The sequence below is a fragment of the Bos mutus genome, chromosome 5 (assembly GCF_027580195.1).
Source record: "Bos mutus isolate GX-2022 chromosome 5, NWIPB_WYAK_1.1, whole genome shotgun sequence".
NCBI classification, from domain to species: domain Eukaryota; kingdom Metazoa; phylum Chordata; class Mammalia; order Artiodactyla; family Bovidae; genus Bos; species Bos mutus.
Genome location: NC_091621.1, coordinates 8302382 through 8320926, shown reverse-complemented (window position 1 = coordinate 8320926; position 18545 = coordinate 8302382). Strand labels below are relative to the sequence as shown.

The window sequence follows — 18545 nt, the reverse complement described above, 5'->3', positions numbered from 1 at the left end:
CTAAGCAAGGAAACTGATTTCAGAGGGAAAAGGCACAACATGATTCAGCAGCTCAGTCTAGCTCCAGTGTCCATACAGTGTGCTAGTGAGTTGACAACGTCCTGAGAATTATTACTGAAATATTTCCAAAACTGAGAAGCCAGCTAAGTATGTGGTGTTTTTTTTTTTTTTTTCCTTTTTAGAGAAATAATAGAAGTGGCAACTGCATAGTAATGTGGAAAATGAACTCTGGAGTTCACACATTGACTCTTTGGAGGCTCTAGTGCTGCATACTGAATTGTGGCAATTATCCAAATGATCACCTTCCATTTGAATGAAATACAGACTAAGTAGAGGGACTTTTTCTAGTACATATGATACATAATAAATTCTTAGAAGAAAGTGCAGAACCAACCCAGACATTTTTTCAGATGATCTGTCTCCTCTATTGAGCATTACTTCTACCTCTGTCATTCTTCAGGCTACAGAAAAATGGGGGATAACAGAAAATATGCAGCCTTCAAGATGTTATTGAAGAGAAAGTAAAATGCTCTCAAGGAGGGAACAGAATCACGAAATCACTCAGACTTGGAGGATTCTGTTTCTAACTAGGATGTAGTAGATCATTGCAAAATACCGTTTCTGTTACAGTAACAAAATAAAAGGCAGACAAGTTGGGGAAAATATGTTTAAAAGACATAGGAAAGCTGTGTAAGCAAAGCAGTTTAAATAAACGAAAAATCTGGAGAGGGTAAAGTTCTGAGGTGAACAGTCTGTTATCAGAGTTTTCTTCTCTGGGATGAGTTTTTCAATTTTGGGTATGAGCCAGGGTTTGCTCTTGGCCCATATAAAGGAATTTCATTGAAGCAAAGAGGAACTAATACATGTATTGGTGTCTTGAGGGGCTGGCAACAATTTGGAAACACTGGGGCGCTGGATGCACACTTATTTTTACCTAGGATACCTATGCTGAATTTTAGAGAGAGTAGGAAGTTAAGGAGTCTCAGTCCAGTAGACTAAAATCACCTGCGGTCTTGCAGTTGCTCAGAAGACAAGGCTTCACTTGAGGAGTGGGACCTGCCTCAAACACATGGTTGTTGCCTTCTCAAGATATTTGCCACATTTAGAAATGAAGTGGGTTGGGAGACCAAAGAACACAATGTAAAAACCTTTGAAAGACAGAGTCCTTCAACACTTAAAAGTAATTAAAGGAATATATGGGCAAATTGGATGTAAAATTGGGAAATTCTAACAGTGAATTTTTTTGTTTTGTTTTGGACCATGCCATGCAACTTGTGGGATCTCAGTTCCCTGACGAGGGTTTGAACTCAGGCCATAGCAGTTAAAACGCCAAATCCTAATTCCTAGACCACCTGGAACTCCTGAGAACCAAACATTTTAAATCAAAACCAAATAGAATTTCCAGAACTGTAAAAACATTATCTAAAATTAATAATTAGGTAAATTTAATAGTAAACCAGACATAGCGTTAGGTAGTACAGGTGGACATGAAGATAGGTCATTAGAATAATATACGAACTAAAGCAAGGAGAGAATAAGGAATGCAAAAACAAAAGAGAAGATAAGAACACAGAGTGTGCCTAACATATGCCTAATTGGATCCCCAGAATGAGAGGAGAAAATAGGATTGAAATAGTATTTGAAGATATAACGATTGTAGTGTTTTCTGAAGCTTAACTGGCCCTTTCACATCAGGTAGTAGTTAAAGATGGGAGGAACAGATGCATCCTTTAACAATGTAAAGCTACATCTTGGTTCCAATATTATGGACCCAGAAAACTAAAAAATGTCCCTGAGTCTTTTGAAAATCCATCTGCCCTTCATGTATGTACCATGGGAAATAGACTGTAAAGCTTTGTTACATAGTAGTGTTCAACAGAACTCTCTGTGGGAATGTTCTGTAGTTTTTGCTGTCCAGTATTGTAGGTGTTAGCCACGTGTCTCGTGAACACTTGAAATGTGCTACTGCTACTGAGGAACTCCATTTTTAATATTGTATAATTAAGAAGAGGTGGCAAAAATACACAGAATAGCTGTACAAAAAAAGATCTTCACGACCAAGATAATCACGATGGTGTGATCACTCACCTAGAGCCAGACATCCTGGAATGTGAAGTCAAGTGGGCCTTAGAAAGCATCACTACAATAAGCTAGTGGAAGTGATGGAATTCCACTTGAGCTATTTCAAATCCTAGAAGATGGTGATGTGAAAGTGCTGCACTCAATATGCCAGCAAATTTGGAAAATTCAGCAGTGGCCACAGGACTGGAAAGGCAATGCCAAAGAATGCTCAAACTACTGCACAATTACACTCATCTCACACGCTAGTAAAGTAATTCTCAAAATTCTCCAAGCCAGGCTTCAGCAATATGTGAACCGTGGACTTCCAGATGGTCAAGCTGGTTTTAGAAAAGACAGAGGAACCAGAGATCAAATTGCCAACATTCTCTAGATCATCAAAAAAGCAACAGAGTTCCAGAAAAGCATCTATTTCTGCTTTATTGACTATGCCAAAGCCTTTGACTGTGTGGATCTCAATAAACTGTGGAAAATTCTGAAAGAGATGGGAATACCAGACTACCTGACCTGCCTCTTGAGAAACCTATATGGAGGAAGCAACAGTTAGAACTGGACATGGAACAACAGACTGGTTCTAAACAGGAAAAGGAGTACGTCAAGGATGTATATTGTCACCCTGCTTATTTGACTTACACGCAGAGTACATCATGAGAAACGCTGGGCTGGAAGAAGCACAAGCTGGAATCAAGATTGCCGGGAGAAATATCAATAACCTCAGACATGCAGAGGACACCACCCTTATGGCAGAAAGTGAAGAGGAACTAAAAAGCCTCTTGATGAAAGAGGAGAGTGAAAAAGTTGGCTTAAAGCTCAACATTCAGAAAACGAAGATCATGGCATCTGGTCCCACCACTTCATGGGAAATAGATGGGGAAACAGTGGAAACAATGTCAGACTTTATTTTTTGGGGCTCCAAAATCACTGCAGATGGTGACTGCAGCCATGAAATTAAAAGATGCTTACTCCTTGGAAGGAAAGTTATGACCAACCTAGATAGCATATTCAAAGCAGAGACATTACTTTGCCAACGAAGGTCCGTCTAGTTGAGGCTATGGTTTTTTCAGTGATCATGTATGGATATGAGAGATGGACTGTGAAGAAGGCTGAGCACTGAAGAATTGATGCTTTTGAACTGTGGTATTGGAGAAGACTCTTGAAGAGTCCCTTGGACTGCAAAGAGATCCAACCAGTCCATTCTGAAGGAGATCAGCCCTGGGATTTCTTTGGAAGGAAAGATGCTAAAGCTGAAACTCCAGTACTTTGGCCACCTCATGCGAAGAGTTGACTCATTGGAAAACACTCTGATGCTGGGAGGGATTGGGGGCAGGAGGAGAAGGGGACGACAGAGGACGAGATGGCTGGATGGCGTCATCGACTAGATGGACATGAGTTTGAGTGAACTCCGGGAGCTGGTGATGGTAGGGAGGCCTGGCGTGCTGCAATTCATGGGGTCACAAAGAATCGGGCACGACTGAGCGACTGAACTGAATTTTAATTAATTAGCTCCAGCATATTAAATAGTTGCAGTTCTAGTAGATTAAAGATACACGCAAATGCAATAACTAGAAACCCTTTATAAGACTAAGAAATGGTGTCTGACCACGACAGACTAGAATAAATAGAATTTAAATAAGAAGAGAGGATGGAAGAGAGCATTTCAGGCTGAGCAAACAACCCGATGAAATTATTAGATTTCTTTACTAGTATAAAGAAGCTATATTCGGTAGTGTACAAAAAGAGTGAATAAATAATGTGGGGAAGATTAAGGAAGGTGTGGCTTTTGTGGTTTTAAGGAACAGTTATTTTTTGTAGGGCTTATTGTAAGGATATGTACATGAGAACCTAAGAAAGGCGGAATATTTAAGAACTTGAAAGGAATGGTGGATACAATGGGGCTTAAGGACTTTAGCTGCATGGTTCTCTCCACTTGAATGTGATATAACTCTTCTGTGCATGTATGTCTCTCTCTTGTTTCTGTACCAAATGGTTTTACTATACTGAACAGAGTAGAGTTTACTCTGTACCTGTTTTTCTATTTCAGAGCTTTTGTCCTTAGGGTAATTTAGCTGTTCTTTACCAGTCTACTTCTCTCATTTCTGTACCCTGTGGTTTCTTTACTCTCTGAACATCTTTTTTTCTACCTCCAAGCTTTTGCTTCCTCTTGGTTTCTATTACCTCATACCTTCTGCTCACATACACCTGTTCAGTTCAGTTCAGTTCAGTCGCTCAGTTGTGTGCGACTCTTTGTGACCCCATGAATCGCAGCATGCCAGGCCTCCCTGTCCATCACCAACTCCCGGAGTTCACTCAAACTCACATCCATCGAGTCAGTGATGCCATCCAGCCATCTCATCCTCTGTCATCCTCTTCTCCTCCTGCCCCTAATCCCTCCCAGCATCAGAGTCTTTTCCAATGAGTCAACTCTTCGCATGAGGTGGCCAAAGTACTGGAGTTTCAGCTTCAGCATCATTCCTTCCAAAGAAATCCCAGGGCTGATCTCCTTCAGAATGGACTGGTTGGATCTCCTTGCAATCCAAGGGACTCTCAAGAGTCTTTTCCAACACCACAGTTCAAAAACATCAATTCTTCAGCGCTCAGCCTTCTTCACAGTCCAACTCTCACATCCATACATGACCACAGGAAAAACCATAGCCTTGACTAGACGGACCTTCGTTGGCAAAGTAATGTCTCTGCTTTTGAATATGCTATCTAGGTTGGTCATAACTTTCCTTCCAAAGAGTAAGCGTCTTTTAATTTCGTGGCTGCAGTCACCATCTGCAGTGATTTTGGAGCCCAAAAAAATAAAGTCTGACACTGTTTCCACTGTTTCCCCATCTATTTCCCATGAAGTAATGGGACCAGATGCCATGATCTTCATTTTCTGAATGTTGAGCTTTTTTTTTTTTTGATTTTTAAAAAAATTTTTATTTTATTTTTAAACTTTACAGATTGTATTAGTTTTGCCAAATATCAAAATGAATCCGCCACAGGTATACATGTGTTCCCCATCCTGAACCCTCCTCCCTCCTGCCTCCCCATACCATCCCTCTGGGTCATCCCAGTGCACTAGCCCCAAGCATCTAGTATCATGTGTCGAACCTGGACTGGCAACTCGTTTCATACATGATCTTATACATGTTTCAATGCCATTCTCCCAAATCTTCCCACCCTCTCCCTCTGCAACAGAGTCCATAAGACTGTTCTATACATCACTGTCTCTTTTGCTGTCTCGTACACAGGGTTATTGTTAGCATCTTTCTAAATTCCATATATATGCGTTAGTATACTGTATTGGTGTTTTTCTTTCTGGCTTACTTCACTCTGTATAATAGGCTCCAGTTTCATCCACCTCATTAGAACTGATTCAAATGTATTCTTTTTAATGGCTGAGTAATACTCCTTTGTGTATATGTACCACAGCTTATCCATTCATCTGCTGATGGACATCTAGGTTGCTTCCATGTCCTGGCTATTAGAAACAGTGCTGCGATGAACACTGGGGTACACGTGTCTCTTTCAATTCTGGTTTTCTCAGTGTATATGCCCAGCAGTGGGATTGCTGGATCATAAGGCAGTTCTAGTTCCAGTTTTTTAAGGAATCTCCACACTGTTCTCCATAGTGGCTGTACTAGTTTGCATTCCCACCAACAGTGTAAGAGGGTTCCCTTTTCTCCACACCCTCTCCAGCATTTATTGCTTGTAGACTTTTGGATCGCAGCCATTCTGACTGGTGTGAAATGGTACCTCATAGTGGTTTTGATCTGCATTTCTCTGATAATGAGTGATGTTGAGCATCTTTTCATGTGTTTGTTAGCCATCTGTATGTCTTCTTTGGAGAAATGTCTATTTAGTTCTTTGGCCCATGTTTTGTATGTTGAGCTTTAAGCCAACTTTTTCACTCTCCACTTTCACTTTCATCAAGAGGCTTTTTAGTTCCTCTTCACTTTCTGCCATAAGGGTGGTGTCCTCTGCATATCTGAGGTTATTGATATTTCTCCCGGCAATCTTGATTCCAGCTTGTGTTTCTTCCAGTCTAGCGTTTCTCATGATGTACTCTGCATATAAGTTAAATAAGCAGGGTGACAATATACATCCTTGATGTACTCCTTTTCCTGTTTGGAACCAGTCTGTTGTTCCATGTCCAGTTCTAACTGTTGCTTCCTCCATATAGGTTTCTCAAGAGGCAGGTCAGGTAGTCTGGTATTCCCATCTCTTTCAGAATTTTCCACAGTTTATTGAGATCCACACAGTCAAAGGCTTTGGCATAGTCAATAAAGCAGAAATAGATGTTTTTCTGGAACTCTCTTGGTTTTTTCCATGATGCAGCAGATGCATACACCTGTTAGCGTCTGTTATAATTTTACTTAATTCATTCAACAAACATGTATTAAATGCCTACTGAGTACCAGGCTCTGTCCTAAGAATTGGAAATACATCTGCAAACAAAACAGACGCTCCCTGCCCTGCTCTGATGGACAAGTCTTCCCCCAGTATTTATGGGACTGGGGTGCAAGAATATAAATGGAAATCTCTGGTCTGCCCCTGTTGCTGCTGCTGCTGCTAAGTCGCTTCAGTCGTGTCTGACTCTGTGCAACCCCATAGATGGTAGCCCACCAGGCTTCCCTGTCCCTGGGATTCTCCAGGCAAGAACACTGGAGTGGGTTCTGATCTGCCCCTACAATTCCTTTAATCCTGGTTCTGTTCCCTGCTCTTAGAGACCCTCCACCCAGAAACATACACATGTTTCCCCAACACCCTTGTCATAAGCAGTAAGCCCTTCCTAGAGGAAGAGGCCAATACTGGCCCAGCCCCTTGGCAGTTTGAGCAAGGAATTCTGGGGCCCTTAGATACTTGGAACAGGATCTATAAAGTGAGGTCATAGTCTCTTAACTCCTCACCCTGTGGGATGAAGAGCATCATAAGAGGACCAGAGCACACCATCGGTTGGCAAACTAAGGTTTTGTTCATGGAGCTTACCTTTTAGTTGGGAGAGGCAGAAAATAAATAAGATAATTATATTGTATCAATGTATTAGATGGTTATCAGTGCTATGGAGGGAAATAAAGCTGGGAAGGGTTATAAGGAGAGTATGTTCCTTTGTGTTTTGGTTCTAAAGAGAATGATCAGTACAAGTCTCTTTAAGAAGGTGACTGAACAGTATTTTTCATTAGAATGGATATGGGATGTTTATATTTGTTTGAACTAAAATTTGAACGCATTTTGACTGAAGGAATGAGGATGGGATTTATTGCGTACCTTCTAAGTGTTATACTAGACATTTTATATACCTCATTCCAATTAATCCTTGCTGAAGTCTAAAAGGCATTATTTTACAGTCCATATACCTAGTAAGTATCAGAGTAAGGATTGTATTTAGATGTAAAACTTCTAGTAGTCACGTATGGATGTGAGAATTGGACCATAAAGAAGGAAGAGTGCTGAAGAATTGATGCTTTTGAACTGTGGTGCTGGAAAAGACTTGAGAGTCCTTTGGACAGCAAGGAAATCAAACCAGTCAATCTTAAAGGAAATCAACCTTGAAGACTCAGTGGAAGGACTGTTGCTGAAGCTCCAATACTTTGGCCACGTGATGCCAAGAGCCGACTCATTGGAAAAGACCCTGATGCTGGGAAAGATTGAAGGCAGAAGGAGAAGAGAGCAATAAAGGATGAGATGGTTGGAAGGCATCACCAGTTCAATAGACGTGAACTTGGGCAAACTCCTGGAGATGGTGAGGGACAGGGAAGCCTGGTGTGCTGCGGTCCATGGGGTTGCAAAGAGTCAGATAGGACTTGGTGACTGAACAGTAACAGCTTCAAAGTTTGTGCTGTTTCTAAAGAGTAAATGAAGGCATAGTAATTATAATAAGGAGTCATAAAAATATCATGCTATTACCTAGGTCATAATATTATCTTTCCATTATTTAGCAAAGTTAAGTGGAATTTTATTGATGAAGAAATGGATCATTTGATATACTCACAAGTTCATATTTCACTAAGGATAGCACATCTCAGGCTTTCCTGGTAGCTCAGTGGTAAAGCATCTGCCTGCCAGTGCAGGAGACACAGGTGTGATCCCTTACCTGGGAGAATCCCACATGCCATGGAGCAACTAAGTCCATGTGCTACAACATTTAAGCCTGTGCACTAGAGCCCAGGAGCCCTATATAGCCTGTCCTCCTCACCAAGAAAAGCCACTGCCATGAGAAGCCCTCTCATTGCTACTAGAGAGTAGCCCCACTCACCACAACTAGAGACAAGCCTGCAGCAACAAAGACCCAGCACAATCAAAAATAAATAAAGAAAATTATTTTAAAAAAATCATAGCAGATCTCTTTTCTTTTGAAAATGTGGTATTGTAAGAGTGAAATGATAAATTTTGAGTAGTTATATGTCAAATAAGTATGTTGAGTAATTTCCAAACTTATTAATGAAATATATCTGTATAATGGGGGCTTAGAAATTTCATTCTCTTATTAATACAGCTAACTGGAAGTTTCTATGACTTTTCAATATTTTGACTCATTTGTCTTAATTTAACTGGAGTCAGGCTTTCCTTTGTGAAGTACTATTTTCCTTAAACTGGGAACCTACTAATAATTTCAGTTTTAAAAAAAGTTGTGGCAAAAGGACTTTTCCAATTCTTGGCAGGTTTGAAGTTCATTGCAATTTTACTGTGGATAGAAATCTTTCCAAAGAGGGGAAATCACTCTACAAAGGAAAACTTTGAATCCTTTTCTCTCATGTGACTTGAACATAAAATGATTTTAACAGCCATGTATGAATCTGAACATTATTCTTAGTTGTTTAGTACTTCAAAAGCACTTTCAGAAGGGAATTGTTTTGCTTATTTGTGATTCCAAATCAAATACACAGAGAGATTTGGAAAATTTGCAACAGGAAGTAATCTGAGTTCTATGTAGCCACTAATCTGGTGCAGAAAAATTCAACTTTTATGAACAAAGGAAAAGCAATCTCTTTTAAGTTATAAATACAAGTCAGTGTAGCTTGTATTGTATTAATAACTAAAATGAAGAAGCTGACTGTAAATTCATTTTTTGAACTACATTCCTAGAATCATTTTAGAGTTGACTGGGTCCTGAGAAACCTAATTCAACAGATTTCCTACTCTATAGGAAATTTCCTACTCTATACTACTCTATGGTAACTTTATGTGTTACTACATTAGTAACTATATAGTATCTACATATATCTTTAGAGTTATATATAACTCTCTATATATAGAGTTATATATAACTCTTTCATATTTTTCACTTCACTTAATCTCGACAACTCTGTGAGGCAAATATTCCCATTTATGTGTGGATAAGTGAGAGATTTTTAGGTTTACCCAAGATCATCTAGTTAGTAAGTGATAGGGCCAGTATAAGAAGCCAGGTCTTTTGACGGCAAATCTGATGCCTTTTGCATCATATCATCTTGTCTTTTTATGTGCATTTCTTAGTTCAATATCACAGTGTTGGCTTCAGTGAAGTTCATGATCAATTAAAATCTGTGGGTCTTTTTCATATGTTTTTAAGTCAGATTCTCATCCTGTACATCTGTAATTGGTATTTTGAACTTAAATATAGGACTTTGTTTATCCTCATTCATTTTCATTTTGCTATTTTCTACTTATTGTTCTAGCCTTCTGAGATCTTTTCAGTCTTGATTCTGTTATCCAATTTATTATTTCTTCCAGCTGTGTGTCAACAGCAAATTTTATAAGTAGAGTGTCTTTGTGATTATAGAAGCCATCCTAGTAGTCTAGTATTCTGTGTGCCTGTTACATAGTTGGAACTTAATAAGTGATAATTGATTTAAAAAGATATTTGTACAGGGCAGAGAAAAAACTCACATAGAATCTCTTACCAAAAAAAAAAAAAAAAAAAATATCCTCAATATAACTACTTTCAGTTTTGGATATAAATATTGCAGTATTACCATAGCACCATTATGGTTCTCTCTTGTATTTTGTTATGTTTATAAATAATGTTTTTCGTGGTAAATATAGTGACTAACTAATTTCCTTTCTCATATCAACTTGTTATCAGTGTTTTAAGAATCCATTGCCTTATAACTCTAGTTTTCTGAAACTGGCCTACTCTGGCTAAGGACTAGAGAATTTCTATTGGAGGCCTGACGAGAAGAAATCTAGTTGTCAAGAGGGCTATTGAACTTATTTTACAACTGTATTTATATAGCAAAAAGAGGTTTTTACTCAGATGTAAGTTTAAAATTAGTAAAAATAACTTTCTAAAGAAATTTTTATTCATATGAAGTGTAAGATTCATATGAAGTATAAGAGACAATGTCAGTTGTCTGTGTTCAATAATATAATTATTGTCTTTTTATGTAGAGTGTTTTATGAGTGATACTAGGGCTTCCCTGGTCAGACGGTAAAGAATCTGCCTGCAGATCATGCCTGCCTGCAGGATACCTGGATTTGATCTCTGGGTCAGGAAGATCTCCTGGAGAAGGGAATGGCTACCCACTCCAGTATTCTTGCCTGGAGAATCTCATAAACGGAGGACCCTGGAGGGCTACAGTCCATGGAGTCGCAAAGAATCTGACACTTCTGAGTGACTAAGCACGCATACATAAGTGGTACTGATGAAGGTTTTTCGGTGGGAGGTTGAAGTCCCTCAAGCCACCTGTAGGTGCCATCACTATTTGGATATTATGGGAGTGCTCCTTGCCAGTCACTTAGCATCTGTTTGCTTTCATGGTCTTACCATACTCTTTATAACTCTTTGCAAGCAATAAATTTATAATTTTCTATATAGGCAGTTACCTTGGTGAAATGAAAGAAACATTGTATAAAAATATATTAACAGTATTGGTTTTGTAGATGGAAGTAAAAGTTTTGGATAATTTGCTACAGTAATGATATGTAATATAAATTTTATTTTATTAACTATTTATTTTAATAGTTTTATTAATTGTTTTAATTCTCTACTTATGAAATTAATACTATCCAGAAAGGGATTAAAGTTAAATCCCTAGTTAAAGCCTTCAGTTGTATTTTAGGGCATCTCATGGTAGAACCTATTTGAGAGTAGTTGCATTCTTGTGGATTCATGAAGATCTTGCGCTATAGCTCCATCCATTGTCAAAGCCTACTGTATTTCACTTTTTAAAAACATAGTTTTTGATCTTTTACATTTTCACATTTTTTCAATGTTGTGTATTTTTGTGCTTAAATGGAAGATAAATTCTAATTGTCTGAATCTTCAAGCAAATTAAACATAATTTTTAGTGTTCTGGGAGCTAGAGGCTCTCATAAATACCATTACTCAAAAAGATATAAAATTTGTCATCCTGAGAAAACTTGCTTTTATGAAGCAGCTGGACTGGGGACTATTCTCATTTCTTCTAAATTATAGTCAGTGGGTTTCATTGCCATTATCTCTGCAAACATCAGAGGGGGTTAATGCAGTTATCTCTCTGAATATAAAACACAATATATAATTACTGAATATATAATATAAAATCTTGCTGTTTTAGACTTCGTGAAATGTATCAATATATGCTCTGTGAGCTTTGTTCAGCATGATTTAGTTATACTTTGAAGTATTAATTTTTGAATTGTTGAAGTCCTCTTTATTTAATCATGTATTTGAAATTTAAACTTGTCTATTTCTGAAAAGGATTTGAGATGATTTCTAATTATTTGGAGAAATCTCACTATTATAATAACTAAATGGCATTATACAGCAGCTGCAATTGTTGAAATTTGCATTATCTGTGTAGATTACTTTGTTTTGAAATTAATTCCTCTTCTTAAAACAGCCACTGGTTTTATGTTTACAGAATGCATTTCCAAAAGTATTTTCTTGACATCCTTTTCAGTGCTTAAGAATTAAATTTAGCCTTCTAATTTTCTCCTGTTTCTCATGTTTTAAGATAATTACAGGAGTATACTTTGAATACTCAGCTATTAAATCACTTGGTCAGATCTTCTTGTTTGTTGTTGTTTAGTCACTAAGTCCTGTCTGACTCTTGCAATCCTGTGGACGGTAGCCTGCAGGTTTCTTTGTCCATGGCATTTCCCAGGAAAGAATACTGGAGTGGGCAGCCATTTTCTTCTCCATGGGATCTTCCCAACCCAGGGATCGATTCCACGTCTCCTGCATTGCAGGCAGATTCTTTACTACTGAGCCACCAGAGAAGCCCATCTTATTTCTTAATTTTCTAAATATTCAAGTTTTTAATTAAGAAATAAAGCCTTTCATTCAGCACTGTTTTATCTTGTTTCTTTGTTAGTTGCCTATTTTTGCTTCTTTTACCTTCTCCTATTTCTCTATTTCATCCTAGTGTCTCTCCCTTCCTTAGTTTCTCTAATTTCTTTTTTTTCCCTAAAAGAGTTTACTGTGTAATTTGTTAAGATTAAAAGCTTCTATTTTTCTAGGATTATGTATATCATGTATGTCATTATTAAACTTACAGTAAAATCCACTTTCTAAGGCAACTCGGACATAGGAATGTGTAACAAAGGCCTTTGTAGAGTTTATAATTGATTTGGTAAGCTTTTACAAAAATTATCAAAAACATATACAAAACTGATATTACTGGGGGAAAAAAAGCTAATTGTAGCAGTGAATGAGTTTGCAAACTATGGAATATTAAGGATTAAAAGTTCCCAATAGATAATGAAATTTTTAAGGGAAATTTTTATGGTACCTCAATTACTACAGAGTATATTTCTATATAGATGAAAAAGTAAGTAAAAATAAAGGGCAAATTGCATATTTTCTTCTTCTTTCTTGTTACTAGACGAAGCAAACCTCAATTAGATCTCAGTTTGCCTGTACTTATAAAGATGACTGCATGATAAGCAAGGATAAATGGAATAATGTTAATTCAGCATCAAAGCCTTTGTGTGTTCTTCACATGGAAAATGACCTTTCTGGTAACTGACCTAATTGAACAATTTAATAACAATTTAATTCTAGTGTACTGATGGTTTTAACTTAAGTAAAACTAGATTTTTTTTTTGTAATGTAAAAGTTTATATTTTTAAAGACTTGAGTTTATTTTAAAACTTATATCTAAGTACAAATTGGTATATAGAATTAGGACTTAGATTGATTTAGTTAAATGTATTTAAGAAATAACTTGTAGTAGCATTTAAGGATTGTGTTGTGCATTCAGACAAAGCAAATTTATTGTTTGTAGGGATGAAAAGTGAAACGGTAAAATGAAAAGAAATGTGATAGTAATATTGCTGTATCTGTTAGTAATGTAATTTATATTTGATTGTAAATCATAAATTTTAAAATATTCTTTACTTTAAAAGTTTATAAAATCTCATGTGTAATAATTTTAAGTATTATGTAATTTCTTTCCTCTTTTCATCTTGCATAACAGAAGGTGTAAATTCTTCTGTTGGAAGACCAACAATTGGAACAAGTTCTGGAAATGTTCATCTGGGCAGAAGTGAAAAAGAAAAAGTAGCAAGAAAATCAAGTAGTCTGACAGGAAATACAAGCTCAAAAAGGAAACAGGTGGATTTGGATGATGAAAATATTCTCTGTGATAATGGAAATGAACCACTTCAACACAAAATTGTTAAGATACCTAAGACATCAAAAGATTTGCAGAATAAATTGGATGGCAAACTACTCAGAGTTGCAAAAAGCAATAGATGTACCACCAAGGACAAATTGATTACTGGCCAGACGAAGTTGACTCAGTTTTTTAGACTATGAAATTATCTTTTATGTTCTTTAGGTTTGTGTGTGTGTGTGTATATATATATATATATATATATATATATATATATATAAAAAACCATTTACCAAATTCTTCTACTTAATTTTTAAGCAATGAAGGTGTAAGTTATAGTGCTTTATTATTTTGGTCTGCAGTGTACGTATGGTTAGCATGTTAAGCATTGTTTTAAAAAATACTAGTAAGTCATAATTATGCATAAAATTCATAAAGTTTAATGCACAAGTAAAGCAATCATTTAGGCATAACAATACCACTTTCTTTTAAAACAGACATTTAAAATAATACAAGTCATAGCAACATTAAGGGCTTTTTTCCCGAGAGGCAATTAAATGATTTTGCTTTCTTTTTAAATGATGATGTGGACCAACAGGCATCAGACTTGCCAACAAGGTCGATAGACTCTTCCCAGCATACACCTAAGCACTGAAGGAAAAACAAAATTGTTTAGAAGACTAGTATCACACAAAGTTGATTAGAAATAAAAGAATGGATCTAGTATAGCTAAATCTGAGTAAATTACAATTGTAATAACTAATTAAATACTTTTTAATTTCACATCTTTTGCAAGAGTCACTTAGTATCAAGTACAAGTTGAACCATGGTCTTGTTTGATTTTGTTATGATTGGACCCAAATTCCGTTAAATTCAAAGTTCTATTTTATGATATTAAGGTATAAGAATTCAATTTTAAAAAAACTACTCACTGTCAAAATCTCTCCTTCCTATAGGAAATTTAGCTGAGTTTTCTTCATCCCCAATTTCTCTTTTTTCTTGTGTTGATTCAGTATTTTGAACTTCATTCTCAGCTGGAAAAGCTACAGATCCTTTTAGTGCAAGATAAGGTTTTATAGCCAGATTCAGTGGCAGGCCATGATTTAAGAAATTATGTTTGGAACCTGCATTCTGTAAAGAAAAGGTTGATTTGTGTTTTAACTGTTCTATTGGGAATGGAACTATAATACAATTGTGTAATATTCTTATTGATCAATTTAAATATGCCCTGCACTGTTTTTACCCTTTAAGAAATACTTTAGATACAAGAATTTCGGGGAATAAAAACTTTTTGAATAAGAGATATTTCCCAGAATGGAAGAACAACCTGGTATGTATGAAATTTGTTTAATTGTTCTAATGCATACTGTAACTTTTTTTCACATGCTTCTGCTTATAAAAGTATTTCCATTGAAATAAAGGACAAGTCGCATTATCACTTACCTTTGAATTTTTGTTTTCTTCATCATTCATGAAACTGCTCTCATCATTTTTATATTGCTCCAGGGAAGGAACAACAATTGATTTTTCTGCGGTATCTTCCTTCTGAAAGGCTTTCCCCAGCCTCAACGTTTTAAATACCATGTCATCTTCTAAATTTCTTATCGACTTGGATGCTGAAAGTGAAATGCCTTGAGAAAGCAAAGAAAAAGTTAGTATTAATATGTAGGAAGAGAAACTCATTTTTGCCATCCTTAGTTTGATGTTTGCATAGAGTCAAACAAGGATGTATAAAATGAAGTGAAATTTCTCAGTCATCCTGCTTTGTAAATGATTCTTGCCTTTATATATTTTCCAGCTTGAATAGAAAACACTTGAAAAACTTTCATCATTTTAGAAATGACTCATCAGATAGAAACCAACCTTTTGTAGAGCTGGTAATACCTTGTTTTGGTTTTAGTGGCATATTGTTTAAGTGTGAATTTTCTCAGAATCCTATTAGGATCCTTGGTAGAAAGCTTTGTGTTGAGGAGATTATAGTCTCTTGAAAGTGAGTTCTTATTAAGGAAGACCACAGGACATCAGACTCTCCATATTCTTTTCTTGTTTGTTTATATTGTTTCCTTCTGTATATTTTCAATTAAGTACAATATTAAAACTAAAGTTACTTCTTTTACTCAGAATGTGTGTGTGTATGTGCTCATGCTCAGTCATGCCCAACTCTTTGCGACCCCATGGACTGTAGCCCACCAGCCTTCTCTGTCCTGGAATTTTCCAGGCAAGGATACTGGAAAGGGTTGCCATTTCCTACTCCAGGGGATCATCCCAACACAGGGATAGAACCTGTGACTATTGCATTGGCAGGTGGGTTCATTACCACTATTGACACCTAAGCCCTTCACTCAGGATTATAAGGGTCAAAGTTTAAATACTTTCAATCCTGATTAAATTGAAATAATCTTCAAAAAGATTTTTTTTTCCACAAATGCCGAGGTCCATCCCCGGCTGATCCAGGGAGTTCAAAGTGGGGACGGCGTCGGCGAGGATCAGGATACAATAGCTTCAGTTAGATATTAATTAGAGATGTAAAGAGTAATAGAATGAGGATAGCTCAGTAGGAAAATTCAGTGGAGAAAAGAAGCTGAGTAGCTTGGTTTACACGGGAGACCAATAAAACTTCAATACAAGAAGTTTGCATCACTTACGTAGGCTGCAGGCGTCCTTCCGTTCTCCCAAAGGAGAGGAGACACTGAGGCCTCCCCAGTCAGATCTTAGAAGCCCGGGCAAAATTAGTAAGCTTGGTGGGTTCTGTGCTCCAGATGGAGACGCAGCCAGAGTTTGAGAGAGAGAGCGACATGGGGAGACCAGTATTTTGAGAAACTGATCCCAATTCTTTATTTTCCATGGTCTACTTTTATACACTGAGATGTTATGCAAAAGTCATGCAGGGTCAGCAGTCCTGACTTTTATCAAAGTCAGGTGCTTCATACAAATGTATATAGAGGTCTTAGGGGTGTTACATCATCTTCTGGCCAGGGGGCCTGCTGACAATTTATGACCCTCTCCTTGTAACAGCGGTCAGTCAACCAGGACACTTATTTCTCCAGGGGTGATTATTCTTAAAAAAGACTCCACCTTCCGAAGGTACCAGTTAAAGTTACATTCCTATAGGGTGAGGGTGTAGTGGGTTTTAATTAAGGAAAGAATTTACTTAGCCTAAGGTCTAACGTGATTAATATCAAAGGTTAATACTTATTTCTTCTATATATTCATTAATGTGTGTAAGGGCAGGGGATGTGGAGACTTAGCAACAAACATTGGCTCAACAAATGAAAAACCCTTCAATACAATTTCTAATCAGCCCACTATACTTATACTAATGGTTTTCTAACTTTTCTAAGGAACCTGTTTTTAGAAGGTTTAAAGCATCTCGTGCCTCTCACGGTTGGGAGGCTGTGAGCAATCACATGTGGCCGGACAAGCGTGTCAGGCAGGCTAGAGAACCTTCAGAGGAGTTTGTAGGTTAAAACACTCTTGTCACTCCCAGGAGTTTTTATTAACTGGAGCTCTAAGTTAACTCCTTCTCCGAAAGAAGTGGTGGGGGACAGCCCCCCGTAAAGTCAGAGGTGTAGGTGGGAGCACAAAGTAGTAAAGTAGGCAGGCTCTGGTTATGGGGGTAGATGCTCGAGGATTTCCAGGGGGACTCCTGAGGCTCGATCCCGCCTTTGCATATGTTGAGCCTCCTTCCTCATGACCTTTGCCACGGGCGGAGTGCCTCACGCTGGCCCCCAACACATAAATGCTTGGAGTAGTCTTTGGTGTTTAAAGTATATATGCCTGTCAGATGTGTTTCTATCTTTGTATTTACAGAAGATTCAGTTCAGTTTAGTCACTCAGTCGTGTTCGACTCCAACCCCATGAATCGCAGCACGCCAGGCCTCCCTGTCCATCACCAACTCCCGGAGTTCACTCAGACTCACGTCCATCGAGTCAGTGATGCCATCCAGCCATCTCATCCTCTGTCGTCCCCTTCTCCTCCTGCCCTCAATCCCTCCCAGCATCAGAGTCTTTTCCAATGAGTCAACTCTTCTCATGAGGTGGCCAAAGTACTGAAGTTTCAGCTTTAGCATCATTCCTTCCAAAGAAATCGCAGGGCTGATCTCCTTTAGAATGGACTGGTTGGATCTCCTTGTAGTCCAAGGGACTCTCAAGAGTCTTCAACACCACAGTTCAAAAGCATCAAATCTTCGGCTCTCAGCTTTCTTCACAGTCCAACTTTCACATCCATACATGACCACAGGAAAAACCATAGCCTCGACTAGATGGACCTTTGTTGGCAAAGTAATGTCTCTGCTTTTGAATATGCTATCTAGGTTGGTCATAACTTTGCTTCCAAGGAGAAAGCGTCTTTTAATTTCATGGCTGCAGTCACCATCTGTAGTGATTTTGGAGCCCAGAAAAATAAAGTCTGACACTGTTTCCACTGTTTCCCCATCTATTTCCCATGAAGTGATGAGACCAGATGCCATGATCTTCATTTTCTGAATGTTGAGCTTTAAGCCAACTTTTCACTCTGCTCTTTCACTCTCATCAAGAGGCTTTTTAGTTCCTCTTCACTTTCTGCCATAAGGGTGGTGTCATCTGCACATCTGAGGTTATTGATATTTCTCTCAGCAATCTTGATTTCAGCTTGTGCTTTTTCCAGCCCAGCGTTTCTCAGGATGTACTCTGCATATAAGTTAAATAAGCAGGGTGACAATATACAGCCTTGACGTACTCCTTTTCCTATTTGGAACCAGTCTGTTGTTCCATGTCCAGTTCTAACTGTTGCTTCCTGACCTGCATACAGGTTTCTCAAGAGGCAGGTCAGGTGGTCTGGTATTTCCATCTCTTTCAGAATTTTCCACAGTTTATTGTGATCCACAATAAACTGTGATCCACACAGTCAAAGGCTTTGGCATAGTCAATAAAGCAGAAATAGATGTTTTTCTGGAACTCTTGCTTTTTTGGTGATCCAGC

The 18545-nt window shown here is 37.7% G+C and overlaps 2 protein-coding genes across 4 annotated transcripts in view; one reads left to right on the top strand and one right to left on the bottom strand.

Moving 5' to 3' along the window:
- PARPBP (PARP1 binding protein) overlaps window positions 1–13805 on the top strand; it is a 67068-nt gene extending 53263 nt beyond the window's left edge. For 2 of the 3 annotated variants that reach the window (XM_070370250.1, XM_005898605.3), the window contains 2 exons: window positions 12855–12990; window positions 13449–13805. In XM_070370250.1, the coding sequence (XP_070226351.1) occupies window positions 12855–12990; window positions 13449–13789 (477 nt within the window). In that variant the 3' untranslated portion in view covers window positions 13790–13805. The remainder of the gene's footprint in view (window positions 1–12854; window positions 12991–13448) is intronic. The other variant, XM_070370251.1, reaches the window with a different exon arrangement.
- Window positions 13806–14503: 698 nt separating this feature from the next.
- Window positions 14504–16035, bottom strand: PMCH (pro-melanin concentrating hormone). Its single transcript, XM_005898606.3, has 2 exons — window positions 15030–16035; window positions 14504–14717 (listed from the first exon to the last, which is right to left on the bottom strand). The coding sequence occupies exons 1-2, from the start codon at window positions 15276–15278 to the stop codon at window positions 14511–14513; spliced, it is 456 nt and encodes a 151-aa protein (XP_005898668.2). The 5' UTR covers window positions 15279–16035; the 3' UTR covers window positions 14504–14510.
- Window positions 16036–18545: the final 2510 nt, after the last annotated feature.

Coding starts and splice junctions, on each gene's coding strand:
- PMCH (XM_005898606.3), bottom strand. CDS start 15,278: ATGGCAAAAATGAGTTTCTCTTCCTACATATTAATACTAACTTTTTCT. Junction 14,718..15,029: donor AAGAAAACAAAAATTCAAAG/GTAAGTGATAAT, acceptor TTTTCTTTACAG/AATGCAGGTTCCAAACATAA.